General features: G+C 38.5%; 1 protein-coding gene across 1 annotated transcript in view; it reads left to right on the top strand.

The window, feature by feature from the left end:
- Nucleotides 1-12,892, top strand: part of HECA (hdc homolog, cell cycle regulator) — a 44,016-nt gene extending 31,124 nt beyond the window's left edge. Inside the window, exons 3-4 of the mRNA XM_068551293.1 lie at nt 6,393-6,547; nt 9,341-12,892. Of these exons, the coding sequence (XP_068407394.1) occupies nt 6,393-6,547; nt 9,341-9,505 (320 nt within the window). The 3' untranslated portion in view covers nt 9,506-12,892. The remainder of the gene's footprint in view (nt 1-6,392; nt 6,548-9,340) is intronic.
- The last annotated feature ends 5,177 nt before the right edge of the window (nt 12,893-18,069 follow it).

The following is an 18,069-nucleotide window of genomic DNA, read 5'->3' as shown; positions in this document are numbered from 1 at the left end:
ACCTCTAGATTTACTTTTAAGGTGGATGATGGTTCATGCTTTCTTGCATCTTCCCCTTTCTCTCAGGATAATCCATCACAATTCTTAGTTAAATCCTTAATGATTTTGTTATTATGAGTATATAAATATTTAGTGCTGAGCCAAGAAGTATAGATGTATTTCCTATTTAGAGAACTGTATGTTCTGGGACTCCTTTTGTTTTTATCAAAGTTAATAATTGCTTCACATTTTCATTTGCTTAGCCTTTTTTTTTGAAGCTTTGGCTGGTGGTTCTAACTCTCCAGCAGCTCTACAAACCACCCTTCAAAACCATGTCCACATACCTGTCAAACTTTTTTTTTTTTTAAACATCTTTATTGGAGTATAATTGCTTTACAATGGTGTGTTAGTTTCTGCTTTATAACAAAGTGAATCAGTTATACATATACATATGTTCCCATATCTCTTCCCTCTTGCATCTCCCTCCCTCCCACCCTCCCTATCCCACCCCTCTAGGTGGTCACAAAGCACCGAGCTGATCTCCCTGTGCTATGCGGCTGCTTCCCACTAGCTATCTATTTTACATTTGGTAGTGTATATATGTCCATGACACTCTCTCACCCTGTCACATCTCACCCCTCCCCCTCCCCATATCCTCAAGTCCATTCTCTAGTAGGTCTGTGTCTTTATTCCCGTCTTGCCACTAGGTTCTTCATGACCTTTATTTTCCCTTAGAGTCCATATATATGTGTTAGCATATACTATATTTGTTTTTCTTTTTCTGACTTACTTCACTCTGCATGACAGACTCTACCTCCATCCACCTCACTACAAATACCTCCATTTCATTTCTTTTTATGGCCGAGTAATATTCCATTGTATATATGTGCCACATCTTCTTTATCCATTCATCCGATGATGGACACTTAGGTTGCTTCCATGTCCTGGCTGTTGTAAATAGAGCTGCAATGAATGTCAAACAATTTTATGAATTTTTTTCTAGAAATTTCCTTCATGGAGCCTTTCATCTTCCTACTCCTGTCTGTCCTGCTACACTTAATGCCTGCTGTACTACATAGCTGTCCTTCTAGGAATTCTTTCATCTCTTTCCTATTTTTTATCTTCTGTTTCCTAGATCCCATACTTTCTTTTTTCTTGGTAAATTTCCTCAGTTTGTTAAGAAGCATCCCCTAGGAGCTTTCTGAGAAAGAAAGCATGGGAATAGAGGTTTTGAGATTTTGAAAGTCTAGTAGTATCTTGATTCTATCTTCACACTTCCAAGTTATAATTACTTTCCCTTTGGAACAGTTTTCCCTTTGGAATATTTTCCCATAGTCTTCCAAGTTATAATTATTTTCCCTTTGGAATTTTGAAGGCATTACTTCACTGTCTCCTGTCTTCCAATGTTGCTACCGAGAAATCTAATATTATTCTTATTCCTGGCCCTTTATTTCCCCTTCCCATCCTCCAAAGGTTTTTAGATTTTCTCTAGTATTCTGAAGTTTCACCATGTCTTTTTTTCCATTTGTTGAGCAGGATGCTTTCTTGGCTTTTTGATTTTGTAAACTTATAGTCTTCAATTTGGGGAAATTTTCTTTTGATTTATTTCTTTGATGATTTCCTCCCATTTTCATTTTCTTTCTTTCTTTCTTTCTTTCTTTCTTTCTTTCTTTCTTTCTTTCTTTCTTTCTTCCTTCCTTCCTTCCTTCCTTCCTTCCTTCCTTCCTTCCCTCCCTCCCTCCCTTCTCTCTCTCTCTTTCTTTCTTTCTTTCTTTCTTCTCTGTAGAACAGTTAATCAGATGTTGGACCTCTTAGATTGATCCTTTTTTTTTTTTTTGAGGAGGGGGGAGATCCTTTATTATGTATATTTTTGGCCCTGTTCATCTCTTTATACTGCTTTCTGGAAGATTTCTCTGATTTTATATTCCAGTATTTTTACTGAGTTTAAGATTTTCTGTTATCTATTATATTTGTAATTTCCAAAAGTTCTTTTTAATAGCATCCTGTTCTTGTTTCATGCATGCTATTTCTGTTTCATCTTTCTTAGCATGGAAAGGGAGCTGAATTTGCGTGGAGTGGTCTCATTCATTTTCTAGAGTTTTGCCTACTGTCCTGTGTCTTTTAGCCTTTGTTATAGGGCAAGCCACTCTAAAACTTAGTGGTGTAAGACAGTGATGGTTTATAATTTCTCACAATTCTATGAGTTGGTTGGTTAGGATGGCCTCTCACACATGTCTAGCAGTTGGCAGTCTGGTTGGCCTTGGAAGCCTCAGCTAGAATGGCTTATCCCCGTTTATATATCCTTTCGTCTGCCGGTAGACTAGCCTGTGCTTTTTCACATGGTGTTCTCAGGATAACATTAAAGATGGTGAGAATGGAGCTGCATGGCCTCTCTCTCTTGAGGCTTAAGCTTGGGACCGAGTAACATCACTTCCATCACATTCTGTTCCTCAAAAAAATAAGCTGTAAGGCTATCCCAGATTCAGGGGATGATTCAACAGACTCTGCTTCTTAATGAAAAACGTTGTATAGTTGTATAGTTCTAATGTGTGGTTATTTAGTAATTTGTTATACTCCACTCTTTCCCTTTCAGCACCTCGTCTCAACCTCCCCTGTGCTTGTTGTACAGTTTCAGAGCTAAACCATTTATTATTTCTCCATCTAATTTCTGATCTCATATTCAGGGTTGCAAGTACCTCACAGTTTCATGGAAGATAGAATTTGTATTTTGTTCCTTGTACTTTATACTGTGTGGGGATAATTTTAGAGGGAAGTAGATGGAAACATCTTCACTTCACCATTTTATGACTGGAAGTATTCTTTATGAAGATGAATGAGGGTACAGGGGTACAGGGTACATGAGAGGAGAGTTGTCCTTTTTCTATTCATGATGGACAAATCCTTTTCATTTAATCTGTTCACCAACCAATCAAACTTATGAATTGCATACTTGTATTGGGTACTATCAGTCCTTGCCACTCATCAGTCTATAATCTTAGGATATAAGATGCATTTACAAAAGTGTAACTAACTTTACCAGGCCTAAGGCACTAGTACCACCTTTGGAACTGGTATCACCTGGATATTATGTACGTGAAGCAACCTATCATTTCCAAAGAGGAAGGGGACACTTTGGCCTGGGTAGTCAAAGGAGGTAATGTGAAGGCAGATGTCAAGAGGGGCATTGGACTTTGATAAGTACATGGTCTAACTACACTGGGGGTTTGTTGATAAGGAGTAATGTAAGCAAAGGAATAGTTGTTCATAAAAAGATCAGGAGACAGTGAGAGAACCGAAGAGCACCATCTGGTTGGAGCAGAGGTTCTAGAGTAGGAAATGAGTAAGGTAGGTGGAGAACAGATTGTGGATGTCCTTTCAAGCCATAAGAGAGAGCTTTGCCATATTGATGAATTGAAGGGTTTAACAATTTTTTTTTTTTTAAAGCCAACGGTTGCTTGGGGGAAAAGTTGCTTGAAAGCGGTGGAAGCTATACAGTTGAAACTTAAATCTGTATTCTAGATGCAAGGAGAAGAGAGACAGCTGGGTGGTGATGGTGGGGATTGAAAGGTGGGAACAGCTGTAAGAGATTATATTAAAGGAAAGATCACAGCTTTGGAGACAGCTTTACTGTACAGGATAAAGATGTGTCCTTGTTGGCTCACTTCGGCTCTAGACCAGGTAAACGGTATTGTCACGAACAGGAGTAGAGAATGTTGAGGAAGGGACCTGATCTTAGAGGAAAGAAGATGGGGTACTTGTGTGTATTGGGTTTGAAGAGATGTTGGGACTTTTGTGTGGAGGTGTCTTTCACAAGCGCTATTAGAAATAAACATTTAGGATGAACACTGAAGCTTATTTTATAAAATTAGTGGCTAAAAGAGTGGAAGAGGCCTTGAATGGGGAGAAAAGAGAAAGAAAAGGAGGAGTATATGACAGAGCCCAGGACCAGATCTTAAGGGTACCCATCAGAGTGGATGGAGAAAGGTAAAAATTAGACAGGCCTAAGAATTCTGTGTATGTGTGTGTGTGTGTACACACCTAAGTACATACACACATTATCCAAATAGATAATGGATGCGTTAGGTGTGCACTACAGAAGTCTTGAGAAGTTTAACTGTTCATGATAAAGTCTGAGAATCTGGTTGTCGTATCAGCACCAGACAAGTCAATGCCATAAGTGGGGCCTTGTCGTATGTCCATGTTTTTATTGCCACATCTCGAAGTCCATGCCATCTTTTTTTATAACAAGCCAGTGTCAATAATTTCTTCCATCACAGAGTTTCAACCATGTATTCCTTAAAGCATTTTCAGTTCCAGTAGGAAAGCACGTTCCAGGCCACAGGATTCCAGGCTGCAGTTGATTATACGCTGCTGAAATAATGTGTAATTTCCAGTGGTGGACCGTGTGGATTGTCATTCCCTTGCCCTGGGCCCTTTCCCCCTCAGTGCCCTCCCCAGCCTCCAGCTCCAGCCTCTCCTCCCTGATTTTTCCAGAAGAAGATGTTTTTGTTTGGTTTTAATAATTTATTAAGGTTGATTGAGTTAGGAATTTCTTTTGGTACAATAGTTCTTTACCACTTAGAACCATTGGTAATTATTCTCTCAGAAATCTGCTTTTTGTTTGAACTCACAACCCTAGAATTTAGAAATTTTAAATTCTCAGTATTTAGGACAATATATAACAGTAACTGAAACAAATTCCCAGCCAGGAATTCCCGTGATGTAGCCTGGAGGTTAAGAGTCAGACAGGTCTGGACTTTGCTATTTATTATCTTTTTGAACTCGGGCAAGCTATTCCAGCTGTCTAAGCTTCAGTTCCTCCTATCTGAAGTGGGAATAACAGTAACGCCTACTTTAGAGGGTCGTTGTGAGGGTTAAATGAAATGATTCACGTAGCCTCCTAGCACAGTGTCAGATCCTTGGTAAGCACTCAGTGAAAGTTCCCTGTCAACTTCATCATCATGGTCATTGCTACCAACATGTGACTTCTCCGTCTGTCCCTGTCCCCACCCTTCCTAGCAGCCACCTTGAGGTCTTTGAATGTTTGAGATCTGCAGTGTTTGAGAACTCCGTCTAGGACGGAGATTGGAAATGAAGCCTTTTCCAGTGGCTGCTAGATATTGAACTGACATCCTGAAATGCTCCAGGCCACTCTGAGTGTGAGATTGTTTTATTTTCAGTGCCCTACAGCAGAGGTGGGCAGTATTGCAAGAAGCTCTTGTCACCCTTCCCATTCTTTGGCATAGAGGCCTCCAAGGTTATAACGTCTTCGGCTGTTAATATATCCCATCCATTCATGTAACATACAATTATGGAGTGCTTTCCGCGTTCCAGATATTGTGCAAGACACTGAGCCTTCAAGGAGGGCATAGTTCCTGCCCTCAAGGAGGGGGAGAGAGAGTCTTGTAAGTGAATGAAATGAAAGGTTTCCCTATAAGTACTGTATACCCCTTTCTAATGGGTAAGGAGCAGGCTGGTCCTTAACCACTGAAAATACGAAGAGCATGGTCTGGCTGATGGCAACCAGCAGCACATTCTGAATAAGAAGTCACTCAGGAGTATGTGTTCTGCTGCTGGTAGTTTTTTAGCACAGTGGAACCCCCGATCCCCACATAGAGAGCAGCGTTATTGTTGTTACACATTGCCCAGACAGATGCTGGACATTCCCGCTCTTCCCCGAGTTGAGCCTGAACCCTTCCATATCAACTAGGGTGACATCTCTCCTTTACAAGCATTAGATATTGATAAATAGTGGAGGAATGGGCTTATGACTTTCAAGAGCCCAGTAAATAACAAGACATTGAACTCCTTTGAAAAAAAAAAAAAAACACACAAGTAAGATATAATTCTGGTTCCTAAATTGGATGTGGTGATGGATGAGCAATTTTGGAGACAAGAAGAGTTAACATAGTAATTTTGACTATGGTATAATTCTGGGCTACCAATACCAAGACAGACTTTGGACTTTTTCATGATGGGACTTGTTGATGGATGAGAGCCCATGAACACCGACCAACATTGCTGGTTCCGCCTCCATAATCCACAGTAGATCTCTGAGCAGAAAGTCCTGCATGATCACAGGCTGCTTTTGAGCATCTGTGGCTTGGTCATTTTGAGTTTGGATGTCCGTATTATAAACCTGGCAGCACTTTTCGGAAAAATGAATTGAAGCCGGTATTTAATAAGATTGAACTTAAAGTATGTGTCCCATTGACAATAGTTAGTAATCCATCATTATTGTAAAAGGACAATTTGGGGATATATGATAAATATCATCTATTTTGCTTTTTATATTTATTCAAATGATAAAGTTTTGCTTTTAACTGATAGATGAGCCATTGTTTTAATCCCCTTTGGTGACAAAGGGTGATTTCTTGGCCAGCCACTCTCAGCATCGTGTCTTCTGTGTACAGGGAGGCTCATGCATCTGTACGCAGTGTGCGTGGACTGCCTGGAAGGGGTTCACAAGATCATCTGCATCAAGTGTAAGTCGCGGTGGGATGGCAGCTGGCACCAGCTGGGCACCATGTACACCTATGACATCCTGGCCGCCTCTCCATGTTGTCAGGTTGGTATTTACCCCACAGAGCGAGTAGTGGGTGCTATCAGGCTTCTGTCCCCAAGTGAATGCACAGGAGTTAGAGGCAGCACTGCGGTTACATTGGAGGAGGTGGGAGGGTGTGGAGAACGTGCTTCAGGCGTGAGCATCCATGGGGCTCCCCGAAGTCCAGCAGTGATGGTTGATTTACTGCAGCATGGTGCTGCTGTTACTGGAATACTAGGCAGTCATTAAAAGGGATCTTGTAATTATGTGGGAAATATTTTCAGTATTTTAAGTCAAAAAAGCCGCCTTTAAATGGCAGAATAATATGCTTCCATTTGTAAAAAGTGAACATGGAAAGGAACCTGCTAGCCTATTACCAGAGGTTGTCTCTGGGCGGTGGGATGCTGAGTGGTTCCTTTAGTTTTCTTTTTGCTTACTTATATTTTTTAATGTTTTATATGATTAACGTAGTTTCTAGTAAGAAAAAGTTGTCATTTAAAAGGAAAGAAGAAAGTTTCACTTTCTTTAATAGACAGGATTTTCTTTTTGTTTCGTTTCTGTGCAACAGTACAGTTATCCAGGAACTGCCTGCCCTGTCAGGTGTTTGAGGTTGACTTGAAAGATTTGTAGTCCTTAAAGCTCTGCTAAGGAGGGGCATATTCTGAAGCTAAGAAAGCATCTGAACTTTAGCTGTCATGAGGAAAAGAGGGAAGTATTAACATTGGAAAATGCCCTACATAAGTCCATAGAAACACAGGAGACAAAACAAAATCCTTGGAAGTATCTGGATTTATTTCCAAGTGCTTTGGAAAAGAAAACACTTGCTGTATAATTCTTTGATATTCATGGATTGGAGAGATATTTTCCTTCCCTCTTAAGTGGCTAAGTCTTTAATATAAATACCTGATAAACATTTCATTAGTTTTATTACACAGTTTTATATCTTTAGCATTATGGTTTGACTTTTATAAAGAGAATATCCTTACCATTAGCAGTTTATTCAGAAGATAAGCTGCGTTAGTTGAATTAAAAGGTTGGCACAGTTGGTGTTTCAGCTATGCCGTGTCTGTACTAGTGATCTTAGAAGAGAAATATGGTCGTGAGAGACCTGAATGGCCATCTGTAGCCTGTCGTTTGATTCCAGATAGGGTTGACTCCTTTTACGCTATTCTCATACATGGACCACATTTCCATTTAAAACTTAGCCTTGGAAGCGAGATATCATTGTCTTTTAGTTATTCACTGTAGCATTTTATAATACCCACTGTTCCTTGATGCCAGCTCTTGAAATGAGGGGAACAAAAGGAAGGGACTCCTCTCTCCCACACACACCAGACAGGGTTATCTTTTAAAGAAATAAGGAAGTGAAAGAATGTGTGGGCCTATAACTCATAGAGTGTTAGCACTGGAAAAGACTCTTATTTTCCACATACAGTGGAGGCCTAAACAATTAGAATGTTTCTCCCAGGTCTACCCGCACGTGTCCCAGCCATGGCCACAACCTCTGTCACTCCCAGTCTGGTGCTCTTTCTACTCCACCACTGAAAGGCACTGGGGTTATTTCCTCATCTTCAGGGAGAAAAGCAGAATGGCATCCTGCCACACCCAGCCTGCTGTTCCTCACTATATATTTCTTCCTTAAAACAATTTAAGCCCAAACACTTCTTTTCTGGCCCCTTACTGACATGGAAAACAGGTTTGATTACTTTTGGCTTAAAAAAAAATCAATTAACTATATTCACTGAGAAGGTACAAGTGTTAAACACTATTAAGGCATCAAGGAGTGCCTTCCAATAAGACTTCGAGGCCAAAATAAGCAGGAATTCATTATTAGAAAGGAATAATAGGTTAAAGAGAGAGGTTTGCTTAGAATCTCACTTTTAATATTGTTCAGAGAGATTAGTCAGTTAAAAGGGAGTTTATCTCAGGTTACAGAAAGGTAGTCCATGTAATGGCTAAGAGAGTAGGCTCTGGAGTAAGCTACTGTGGTTCAAATCTCAGCCTTTCTGCTTTATCACCATGTGCCTGCCTCAGTTCCATCATCTAAAATTCATGTACTACTACCTACCTACAGGAGCATTTTGAGGACAAAATGAGATTATACTTCTCTATTACCTTTTTAGAATGAGTCTGAATTGAGAGTCTGTTATAATTTCTGGTTATTCACTGAAGTCCTTGGACCTGTTGCTGAGAGCTTGGGTCTTGTGCTGTTAGAGGGAGGCTGGGGCATGAAGAAAGGTACAGTGTGCTTGCAGGTTCCAGAAGCCTCAGGGTAAGCGTGGCCCTTATTCCTGGATCCTCAATTTTACTGAAGTATCAGGGAAATTTTATTTTTACCCCAAAGAAAACAGAAATGTAGTAACAAGTAGAATGAAAACTGTCTATGGATTTTAAAAATAAACAAAAAAAATCTTCAAAGAAATTTTATGCAGTTTGGATGAGGGAAGTTGGTTTCAGTCACTTCTTAAAATCCAGGGGACAGAGATTTCCAATTGTTAGGGGAACTTTACCGGAGAAGTTTAGGCAGTACAAGTTGAGAATTTTCTTCCCACCAGTAGGAGTAATTACTAGCAGTGCTGCACGTTGGGAGAGAAGAGTCATTCATCTCTCAGGCTGATGGGTGAATATTTGAGTGTATATATCTCATGCTTACCTGATGCTCTGCATACCCTGTTTTGGGTAAGAAAAGGGATGCTTTACTAAACTCTTGATCAGGTTCCCAGGTAGAGCAGTCTCACGTTTTGGTTGGTCTGACGTGGGCAGCGCTGTGAGGTGGAGGGGTACTGTGGCTCACGGCATCTTGTGTTCCCCCCCCAGGCCCGCCTGAACTGTAAGCATTGCGGGAAGCCAGTGATCGACGTGCGGATTGGGATGCAGTACTTCTCCGAGTACAGCAACGTCCAGCAGTGTCCACACTGTGGCAACCTGGACTACCATTTCGTGAAGCCATTTTCCTCCTTCAAAGTCCTCGAAGCTTATTGATGAAAGCTTTGCTTTAGTAATAGCTATTTTATTGACATTATTACTTTATTACATATCTTTTCTAGGGAAGCCTTCTGTGACATTCATTTCTTTTCTAATTGAAAGGAGAGTTCCTTTGTGTATGTGTGCCACTAAAAGGGGGGCTGCCTCTTGCCTTCTCTTGACTCCCGAGTGTTAGCCTGTGGTCACGACCAGAGCCCAGCCGGTACTCCTGTGAGCTTGGGGGAGCAGTTAACTATCACTAAGAGTCTCTCGGGCAGCTTTTAGGGTGGTGGGGAGGACGGGGTGAATTTAGGAAAGGGATTATGTGGTCATAAACTGAGAGCATGGTAGGAGTTGGGTAGAAACTCTTACTAAAATGTTAACTGTCTAAAGGCCCACTTTTAGATCTCCTCCAGGCCTTGGGAAAAACATGTGACAAGTGAATGTAATCTGTGCCTGGAGAGCTGCTGGTGTGTTTGTCAACCTTGGTTTGGCGTTCCACAGTGCATGCTGGCCTGCAGTTTCCCCTCACTGACAGATCATTGGAAGGTGGACATGAGCCCTGATTCTATCCCTGTTGTAGTTTCGCAGCCAGTTTTCATACTGAAAATAATATCCAAATTATAAGGCATATGAAAGTATATATTTTTAGGTAAGCTGACCTATAACAAAGAGAATATGCTAAATGAATTTGGAAATGATGCAGACTGACTCAAGAGGGCAAAAAGGCAGAACGCTGTCATTTGAACTGTGTCTTTGAAGTTGGTCAAACAAGCTCTTAAGGAGAATCCAAGAATAGCATGATTTGAGCGGTACTGATTTATATAGGTTGCACTGTCGAAGTGCCGTTTGACGTCAGATCCTTCACACAGGTAAATCTCACAGCCACAGACCCTAACTGGTGAGTTTCAGAACCAGTTGCCACACTTGTCTTCCCTCCAAATTGCTTATGGCTGCATTTTACCCCTTTAATGCTGCGTTTCCCAAATCAAAGATTTTGCCCTAAGAAGAAAAGGAAAAAATTATTTGTGAGCCTTTGAGGAAAAGAATAATTTTAGTATTTCTTTTTAAAGTGTTTCATTTTGGAAAATCACTGATTATAATACATAACAATATGTTTGAAAATAGATTATTCTGAAGATCTCCATGATACCTTACCATTGGTGAAGAAGATGATAATTTACAGAACTTGATTGGTCAGAGCAATGAGCTTTCCAAAATCCCAGCCTTCTGTTTATTAGAGCTTTCTGATTTAAGTAGACTGACACCCCATACCTTTAGAGAACTGGAATTGGAATATGATTTCTCAAAAATGAATTTGATAATTTCAACTATAATACACATATATGCTAAAAGAATTTTGAAAATATGATCCTTTTATGGGTAGCTAAATTTGGGGTTATGTGAACATTTTCTATTATTTAGTTTATACCGTTTTTTTTTCTCAGAAAAACAGTTGTTTTTCCTCTCAGAAGTGTTTAGGCATCATTGCAAGTGAGTTTCAGTTCTGCTACATGGAATATTTGATGTTTTGTTTGAAAGAACACAGCTGACTGTGAGGGATTGACTAATATTCTTTATCTTTCGGTTTGCATGATTGTAATTCGGCTGACCACATCCAGTTTGATGTTTGATGATCTGAAGAATATCACAGTGAGGGGAAATGCTGAATGCCTGTAAGAAGCAGCAAATTGTCATTGGTCTCACAGTATTGGATGCAAGGAAAAGAGGTCTATAGGACACATCCCTTGCAAATTTGTCTTTAATACACAAAGCTGTAACTGAACTAGCTGTTTCGCTCTTGATTCTCTCATGTACCCAGTTATAAAAATTGGTGAGTTTCTCTTGTCTTCAGAGTACCATTGGATTTTATTTCTGCATTTAAAATGAATAGTAAAATATTCGTAATGCTGTTCTTTAACCCACCAAAATTTCTGAAGAGAAACCTGCTTGTATTGTTGTTCTGAAGCTTCAAGTTTACATAGAGATCACATTCAGCAAGCTCCTCAGCCTAAAACTTCTGCAAGTGTAGTGTCTGATGCATTCACTATTTTCTCCTTATATTGTTGTCTACTCCGAGAAATAAGTATGAGGAAGTTTCACTGTAAGTGAGTAAAATTTGCTTTTGGCATTTATTTTGATGATTAAGTTAGGATTCTATGGATGCTGAATTGATATAAAAGGAGAGGCATAGGTATCATATCCGAGAGTATCTTTTGCCTTTAAGGCATTGCATTCTTGCCTAAAATGGAAAATTTGGCTGATTTGAGAATAAAATGTAATTGGGTATGCAACCATGTGAAGAATAAATTTTATTTTGGAATCTGCTGACCTTAATATTTTCTCCACACTTTCTCAAAGTACTTTGCTCTGAGTACCTTGATAGGAATTGGAATATATCAGAAAAGATGATTATTTTTGTTGTGGTTTGGATATTAAAGGATATTAGTCACCCAAGAGATCCACCTTCTGTTTTTCTGATAAATAGTGTTCAGTAACATGAACCTACTCGTAAGTGATTAATAAGTGATTTTTATCTACTTTAACTTGTTTTATTTTTAAGAGTTATACCTTGAACAAATAAAATTACCTGCTTTAGTTTAATGGGAAGACTGTTTCTGATCAGCTCATCTTCTTCTCTTCAGGCCAGCTCAGTTCTTCACTCTCTTCTGGTTGCGCTTGAAGCAGTTGATAATACTGGGTTTACACCTTAAAAGATAGACATCTGCTGTGAAGTTAGGGAGTGGGGTGAATTATCCCATTGTAATTAAGAAAGAGCTTTCCCCAAACAGTCTTTAATTCCCAGTTTTTGTAAAAGAAGCTCATTCATCTTCTGAGTAAAAAGTATTTTCGTATCTGTCTGGGGGGAAATTAACTCATCAGGAAAATATTATTAGGTGTTTAAATCCTAAAACTAACAGATAAACTGATACGTAACTTATTAGATCACCAAACTAACTTGCTGAAATCTTTTGTTTTGTCCTGTAAGATCAATGCTTAACATGCAGTCTCTCCTCCCGTGCCCAGGTCAGTAACTCCAGGTTGCTCTTCTCTTTAGTCTCATGGTAGCAGCTGTTGGGTAATTCTAGTCAGAGGTTGGGGAGGAGGTGAGGAGAAAGTGCTCTTGTTCAGTGTTTTGTTTCCTATAAAAGGATGCTGCCTAACCCAGCTCATCTCTGTGTCCTGTTGACTTTATTATTATTCCAGGTAATTGCAAGAAAATATAATGAATGGGCATCATTAACACCAGCTCAAAAACATATTCTTATCAGTGAAGATTTCTTGTCAAATGTCTTGGATTGCACTTTTGTTGAGGGAAGACAGTGTAAATAGTTAAAGAATGTTGATAAAATTGAAACATTTGGTTATGGAATTGTGTGGTGTTAGAAGGTTTCTGTTTGTGAAATGTATGTATTAAAAATAATAAAATTTCAGAAACTAACATCGTATTCTCTCTTTAGTGTGTCACTTTATTTTTCGCTGGGATTCCAGGTTTTTGAACTTGGGATTGTTTGATAAGTAAAGATAGTAGAGAAGACATTCTGAGGGTTTGATCTCTATTCAGGTAGCCATTTCAAAGTCACTACTGCAGCTAATAAAAACTACGAACTTTTTATTCTGTTTGAAAGTGATGTACCACATGTAAATTCCCTTTGCAACAAAATAAGCATTCTGTATAACAAAGTTGGTTCCATGTGGATAATCCACAATTATTGTTCTGGTTATAGGGAATTCTATTGACTAAATAGATAATCCTATTCTACAATTTGTTGTTGTTGCTTCTAGGCCTGTAACAATTTTCATAATGGAAAGACTGGATTATATCCTTCTTCATTATAAGAAAATGAGAACTGAGTTGCTGTTAAACTTCTTGCTGACTTGCACTGTGATCTAGTTTAGCTTATCTTTCAAATTTCCTCATCCCCTTCATTTCAGATATTATACTCAGCCAATGGATTGAAATCCACAGAGTCATAAGAACACAGGAAACGTGGGTGAAGAAAGAGTCTCCAGTGGATTCACAGCCTGTCTTACCATTATTTACTACAGACATCTGAGGCGTAAATTTTATTTCATTTAAAGCCGTGATGACTTGGGATGTTACACTTGTGATAGTGTTATTTATATCAACAAAATTCCTTTGCAATTGAAAGGAAAATACAGTTCTTACTATAATAGAAAGAAAAAAACCAAAGTTAAACAGTGATTAAGAACTAAGTTTAATGGAAGAAAATCTTATTTGTTCTTAGTGGTTTCCATTTCTTTAAACCTTGCTTATATTGTTTTGACTTCAATTTAGCAGCAATTAGATTGCTAATTATAGAGGCTATTTCTCTAGTAAAGAGTTAAATTTTGGAAGAAAAAAAAGCTTTTCTTGAGCTTTTGTTCTTTTCATGTTCTTTCAGCTCTCTATACACAGGATAAATGTCATCTACTGAATGTGAAATATCTTTGAAGATAGTAAAGTGTTGTATAGATGTACTAGAAATAATGTATTTTTAAAGAATACTTTTCTTCTAATGGCAGCCTTTAGCACTGTGATAATCACTTTATATAAGCTCGATTTGGTATTGCTAAGCCTCAGGGACAGCAAAAACATTGTAAAAATAAGCAAAGTACTTTGTCTCATGGTGTTCAGTAAAAACACTGATTACATTTGTCAGTATCCAAATGGAATATGCCCTTATAGCACTGTTTCCTGGTGATGGACACCATGCCAAGTGGTTCTGATACACTTGTTTGAAAGTTTAGATCATATCTTAAAGTCAAGTTTGGAACTATCTAATTGCATTCCTCACAAGCCTCAAAGTATTATAGAAAACTCATAGCCATAAAGTCATAGAATTAGAGATACCAGAATTTAGAGCAGGGACTGTGGTTTTTGTCGTATTCACATAGTGTGTGTGTGTGTGTGTGTATGTGTATATATATTTTTTTAATTGAAGTATAGTTGATTTATAGCATTATATTAGTTTCAGGTGTGCTTTATACTCCATTTAAAATTATTGTAAAATATTGGCTGTATTCCCTGTGCTATACCATATATCCTTGTAGTTTATATATTTTATACGTAGTAGTTTGTACCTCTTAATCCCTTCCCCCATCTTGCCCCGCCCCCCTCCCTCTCCCCGCTGGTAACCACTAGTTTGTTCTCTGTTTTGTTACATTCATTTGTGTGTTTAAATCGTATTGACTATTGTACTCGTTTTAGAGTTAAACTGAGGCCCAGAGAACTTAAATCTACATAAATAAGTCCGTGTAGTTCACGGCTGACTGGACATTAAGTCTGGATTCCTTCTCCTAGTCCTCAAAATGACATCAGTGGGTGGGTACTTTGTTTTTGGTTGAGAACTTTGGGTTTGTTTTTACAAGGCGCTGGATGTGAAAGGTACAGTAGCCCTTGCTTCAGCAGCCCAGGTGGAAGTAATTCTGAGAGGCCTTGCTGAGACCCTTGCATGAGAGTGACGAGCACATTTGAAAGCATCCCCTGTTTTTAGAAAGAAGAAAACAAATGGGGACACTTCTAACTTCTAAAAGGGAGAAATAATATTTGAAATCAATAGTTGTGTCTTTTACCTCATTTTTTGTGCATTCATTTGTTGACTTCTGTTCCCTTTTGTTAAGAGCAATCATTGCTTGAGGAGAACTGCGTCTGAGTGTAAGGTGACATTTTAACAGTCTACACTAAGAATCCATCATTCTATTCACTTTGGGATCTGACTTTGAGATGTTTCTGGATTCAACCCCGTCAGGCGGTCGGATCTGACAGCTTTGGTCTACCCAATTGGGGCAGGGTTTTCCTTTTCAGACTTTTCAAACAGTTGCCCTTGGTGTGTTTCACTTTGAGTTTCTCTTCAGTACTCTTCTGTCTGAAGCTCTTGTATTTCAGACTTTGAGTTGCTAAACCTGGTCGCTGTTTATTTGTAGTGCTGGTTACATGTCTGAGACAATTAAAATTTTTCATGGTGTAGGGGTTATCTCTTGAGATAATAATTAGTGATATTCCTAGTTATTGCAAAACCATGGGTTGGCAATCAGTGCCTTACACTTTCTTGTTATTTGCATCACATTAACGAATCACATATTTTTCTGAAACTCTGATGACACAGCAAGTGGTTGATGAAGAAAGTAAAGCCAGGGGAAGCCCCTAGGCTAGGGTTTGTCTGAAGCTCCAGAGCCTCATGGCTCTAAGAAGAAAGTAGTTTGGGCTGAGAGTGAGACGGTGGCAGTCCCGGGGGCTATTGTGAATAATTCAAAAAGCTTAACGGAGATCAGAACGTTGCCTGCCACAAGGCTGCACAGAATATCTAAAAGGTCAGTTTATTTTTCGCAGGAGTTGTAGCAACCTTGGTTATCTCATACTGCTCAGAAACACTGGCAGTAGTATATGCCTTTGATGAATAATATATGAGAACATAAATGAATTAATACCTAATAAATGTTGTTTATTTTACAGACATAACCTTTCAAAACAAGATAGAGTTATATTAGGTGGGGGTGGTCTTTGGTGATGGCAGAGTTGGGAAAAAGCCATTTTTTAAAAGTGTCTGCTTTTCCTAATCATTTTCCTTTTACCTGTTGTGATATCTCTGTTTTATCTTTTTTGTACCTGCCCATCTCTCTTTCCTATCTTGTCCTTTCTCCTGCCTCTCCTGTTGCATCAAATTTCTTAACCATTGGAATACGGTAATAGCCACCTGATAAACCTAGACATGAGTTGGTCGGTAAATCAAAAAAGTTAGTTAGGGACTTCCCTGGCAATCCAGTGGTTAAGACTTCGCCTTCCAATGCAGGGGGTGCGGGTTTGATCACTGGTCGGGGAGCTAAGATCCCACGTGCCTTGGGGCCAAAAAAACCAAAACAGAAGCAATATTGTAACAAATTCAATAAAGACTTTAAAAATGGTCCACATCAAAAAAAAAACTTAAAAAAAAAAAGTTAAAAAGAGTAGATTCCTCCAGTTGGCACAGACATAGACAAGTTGATTAATGGAAGGATAGAATCCAGAAGTAAACCACACTTACATATATGGGTTAATTTTTGACAAAGGTGTAAAAAGAATTCGGTGAAGAGAGAATAATGTAACAAATGGAGCTGGAAAATTTGATAACCATATGTGAAAAACAAAACAACCAAACCTGGATCCATACTCATACCTTATTAAAAAAAATTAACTAAAAGTGGATCATAGATCTAAATGTAAAATCTAAAAAAATGGATAAATTGAATTTTATTAAAATTAAGAGCTTCTCCAAAGACATTGTTAGGAAAATAAAAAGACAAGCCACAGACTGGAAGAAAAGGACTTGTATCCAGAAAATAATGAAAAACTCCCCAAATGTAGTAACAAAACAAATGACCCATTTTTTAAAAAGTGCAACATATTTGAACACTTTGCCAAAAAAATGAAGGTGACAAATGCATGATAAGGTACTCAACATCATTAGTTATTAGGGAAATGCAAGTTAAAACCACAATGAAATACTACTATACACCCATTGGAATGACTTTAAAAAAAATACCAATTGCTGGCAAAGATGTAAGCAAAGTAAGAAACACTCATACACTGCTGATGGAAAACAGTTTGGCAGTTTCTTAAAAAGTTAAACATATACCTGTTTTGTGTCCCAGCTATTCCTCTTCTCTGTATTTACCCAAGAGAAGTGAAAGCATGTCCACAAAAAGACTTGTTTATGAATGTTTCTGGCAGCTTTATTTGTAATAGCCCCAAACAGAAACAACACAAATGTCTATCAACAGGAGAATGGATGAACAAAATATGGGATATCTATACTGTAGAATACTACTCAGCAATAAAAGGGAAGAAACTATTGATACATGCAACAGGGATGAGTCACAAAATAATTACACTAAAGAGGAAGAAGCCAGGATGGGGGTGGGAAGTATATACTACATGATTCCATTTATGTGGAACTTTAGGAAAGGCAAATGAACCGTATTGGCAGATCAGTTTTGCCTGGGGATGGGCAGAGGAATGTTAATGGGGGCGGGGGGTAGAGAAAATGATTACAAAGGGGCATGAGGAAATTTTGGGGGTGAAAAATGTGTTCATAATCTTGATTATGATGATGGTTTCTTATATATATGTCAAAACTTACTGTATACTTTAAATATGTGTAGTTTATTACATTAATTATACCCCTCCATAAAGAAGTGCCACCCCCAATGACTTACGTACCATAAACATTTTATTTAAATCAGGAATACACATTCATTGGACAGATTTGGTTCTTTTGTTAGTTTTCATGTGTGATTCCTGCACTTGTAGGGCCATGCTGCCTTTCTTGCAAAATCTCCTTTTGTGATGCATTATCTAAGAAACCTCCCATCTCGTTCTCTTCAAAATGGAATAAGAACTTAAAGACATATGAGAAACAATGTAAATTTACCAACTCTCTAGACTTTGGGGATTTCTGTCCCCTAATCTTTTACTGTATTATCTCCTATGTTTAACTCAACAATGTTTTTGTGTGTATATGATTTGTCCTATCATTCCAAAGCATCCTACTGAGTTACTGAAATAGTATTTTCTTTATATAATTATATGTCAGTGGTTTATG

This window comes from Eschrichtius robustus, chromosome 9, assembly GCF_028021215.1.
Source record: "Eschrichtius robustus isolate mEscRob2 chromosome 9, mEscRob2.pri, whole genome shotgun sequence".
Taxonomy (NCBI): Eukaryota; Metazoa; Chordata; class Mammalia; order Artiodactyla; family Eschrichtiidae; genus Eschrichtius; species Eschrichtius robustus.
Note: the sequence above shows the minus strand (reverse complement) of the source record. Positions and strands in the feature narration are given on the sequence as shown.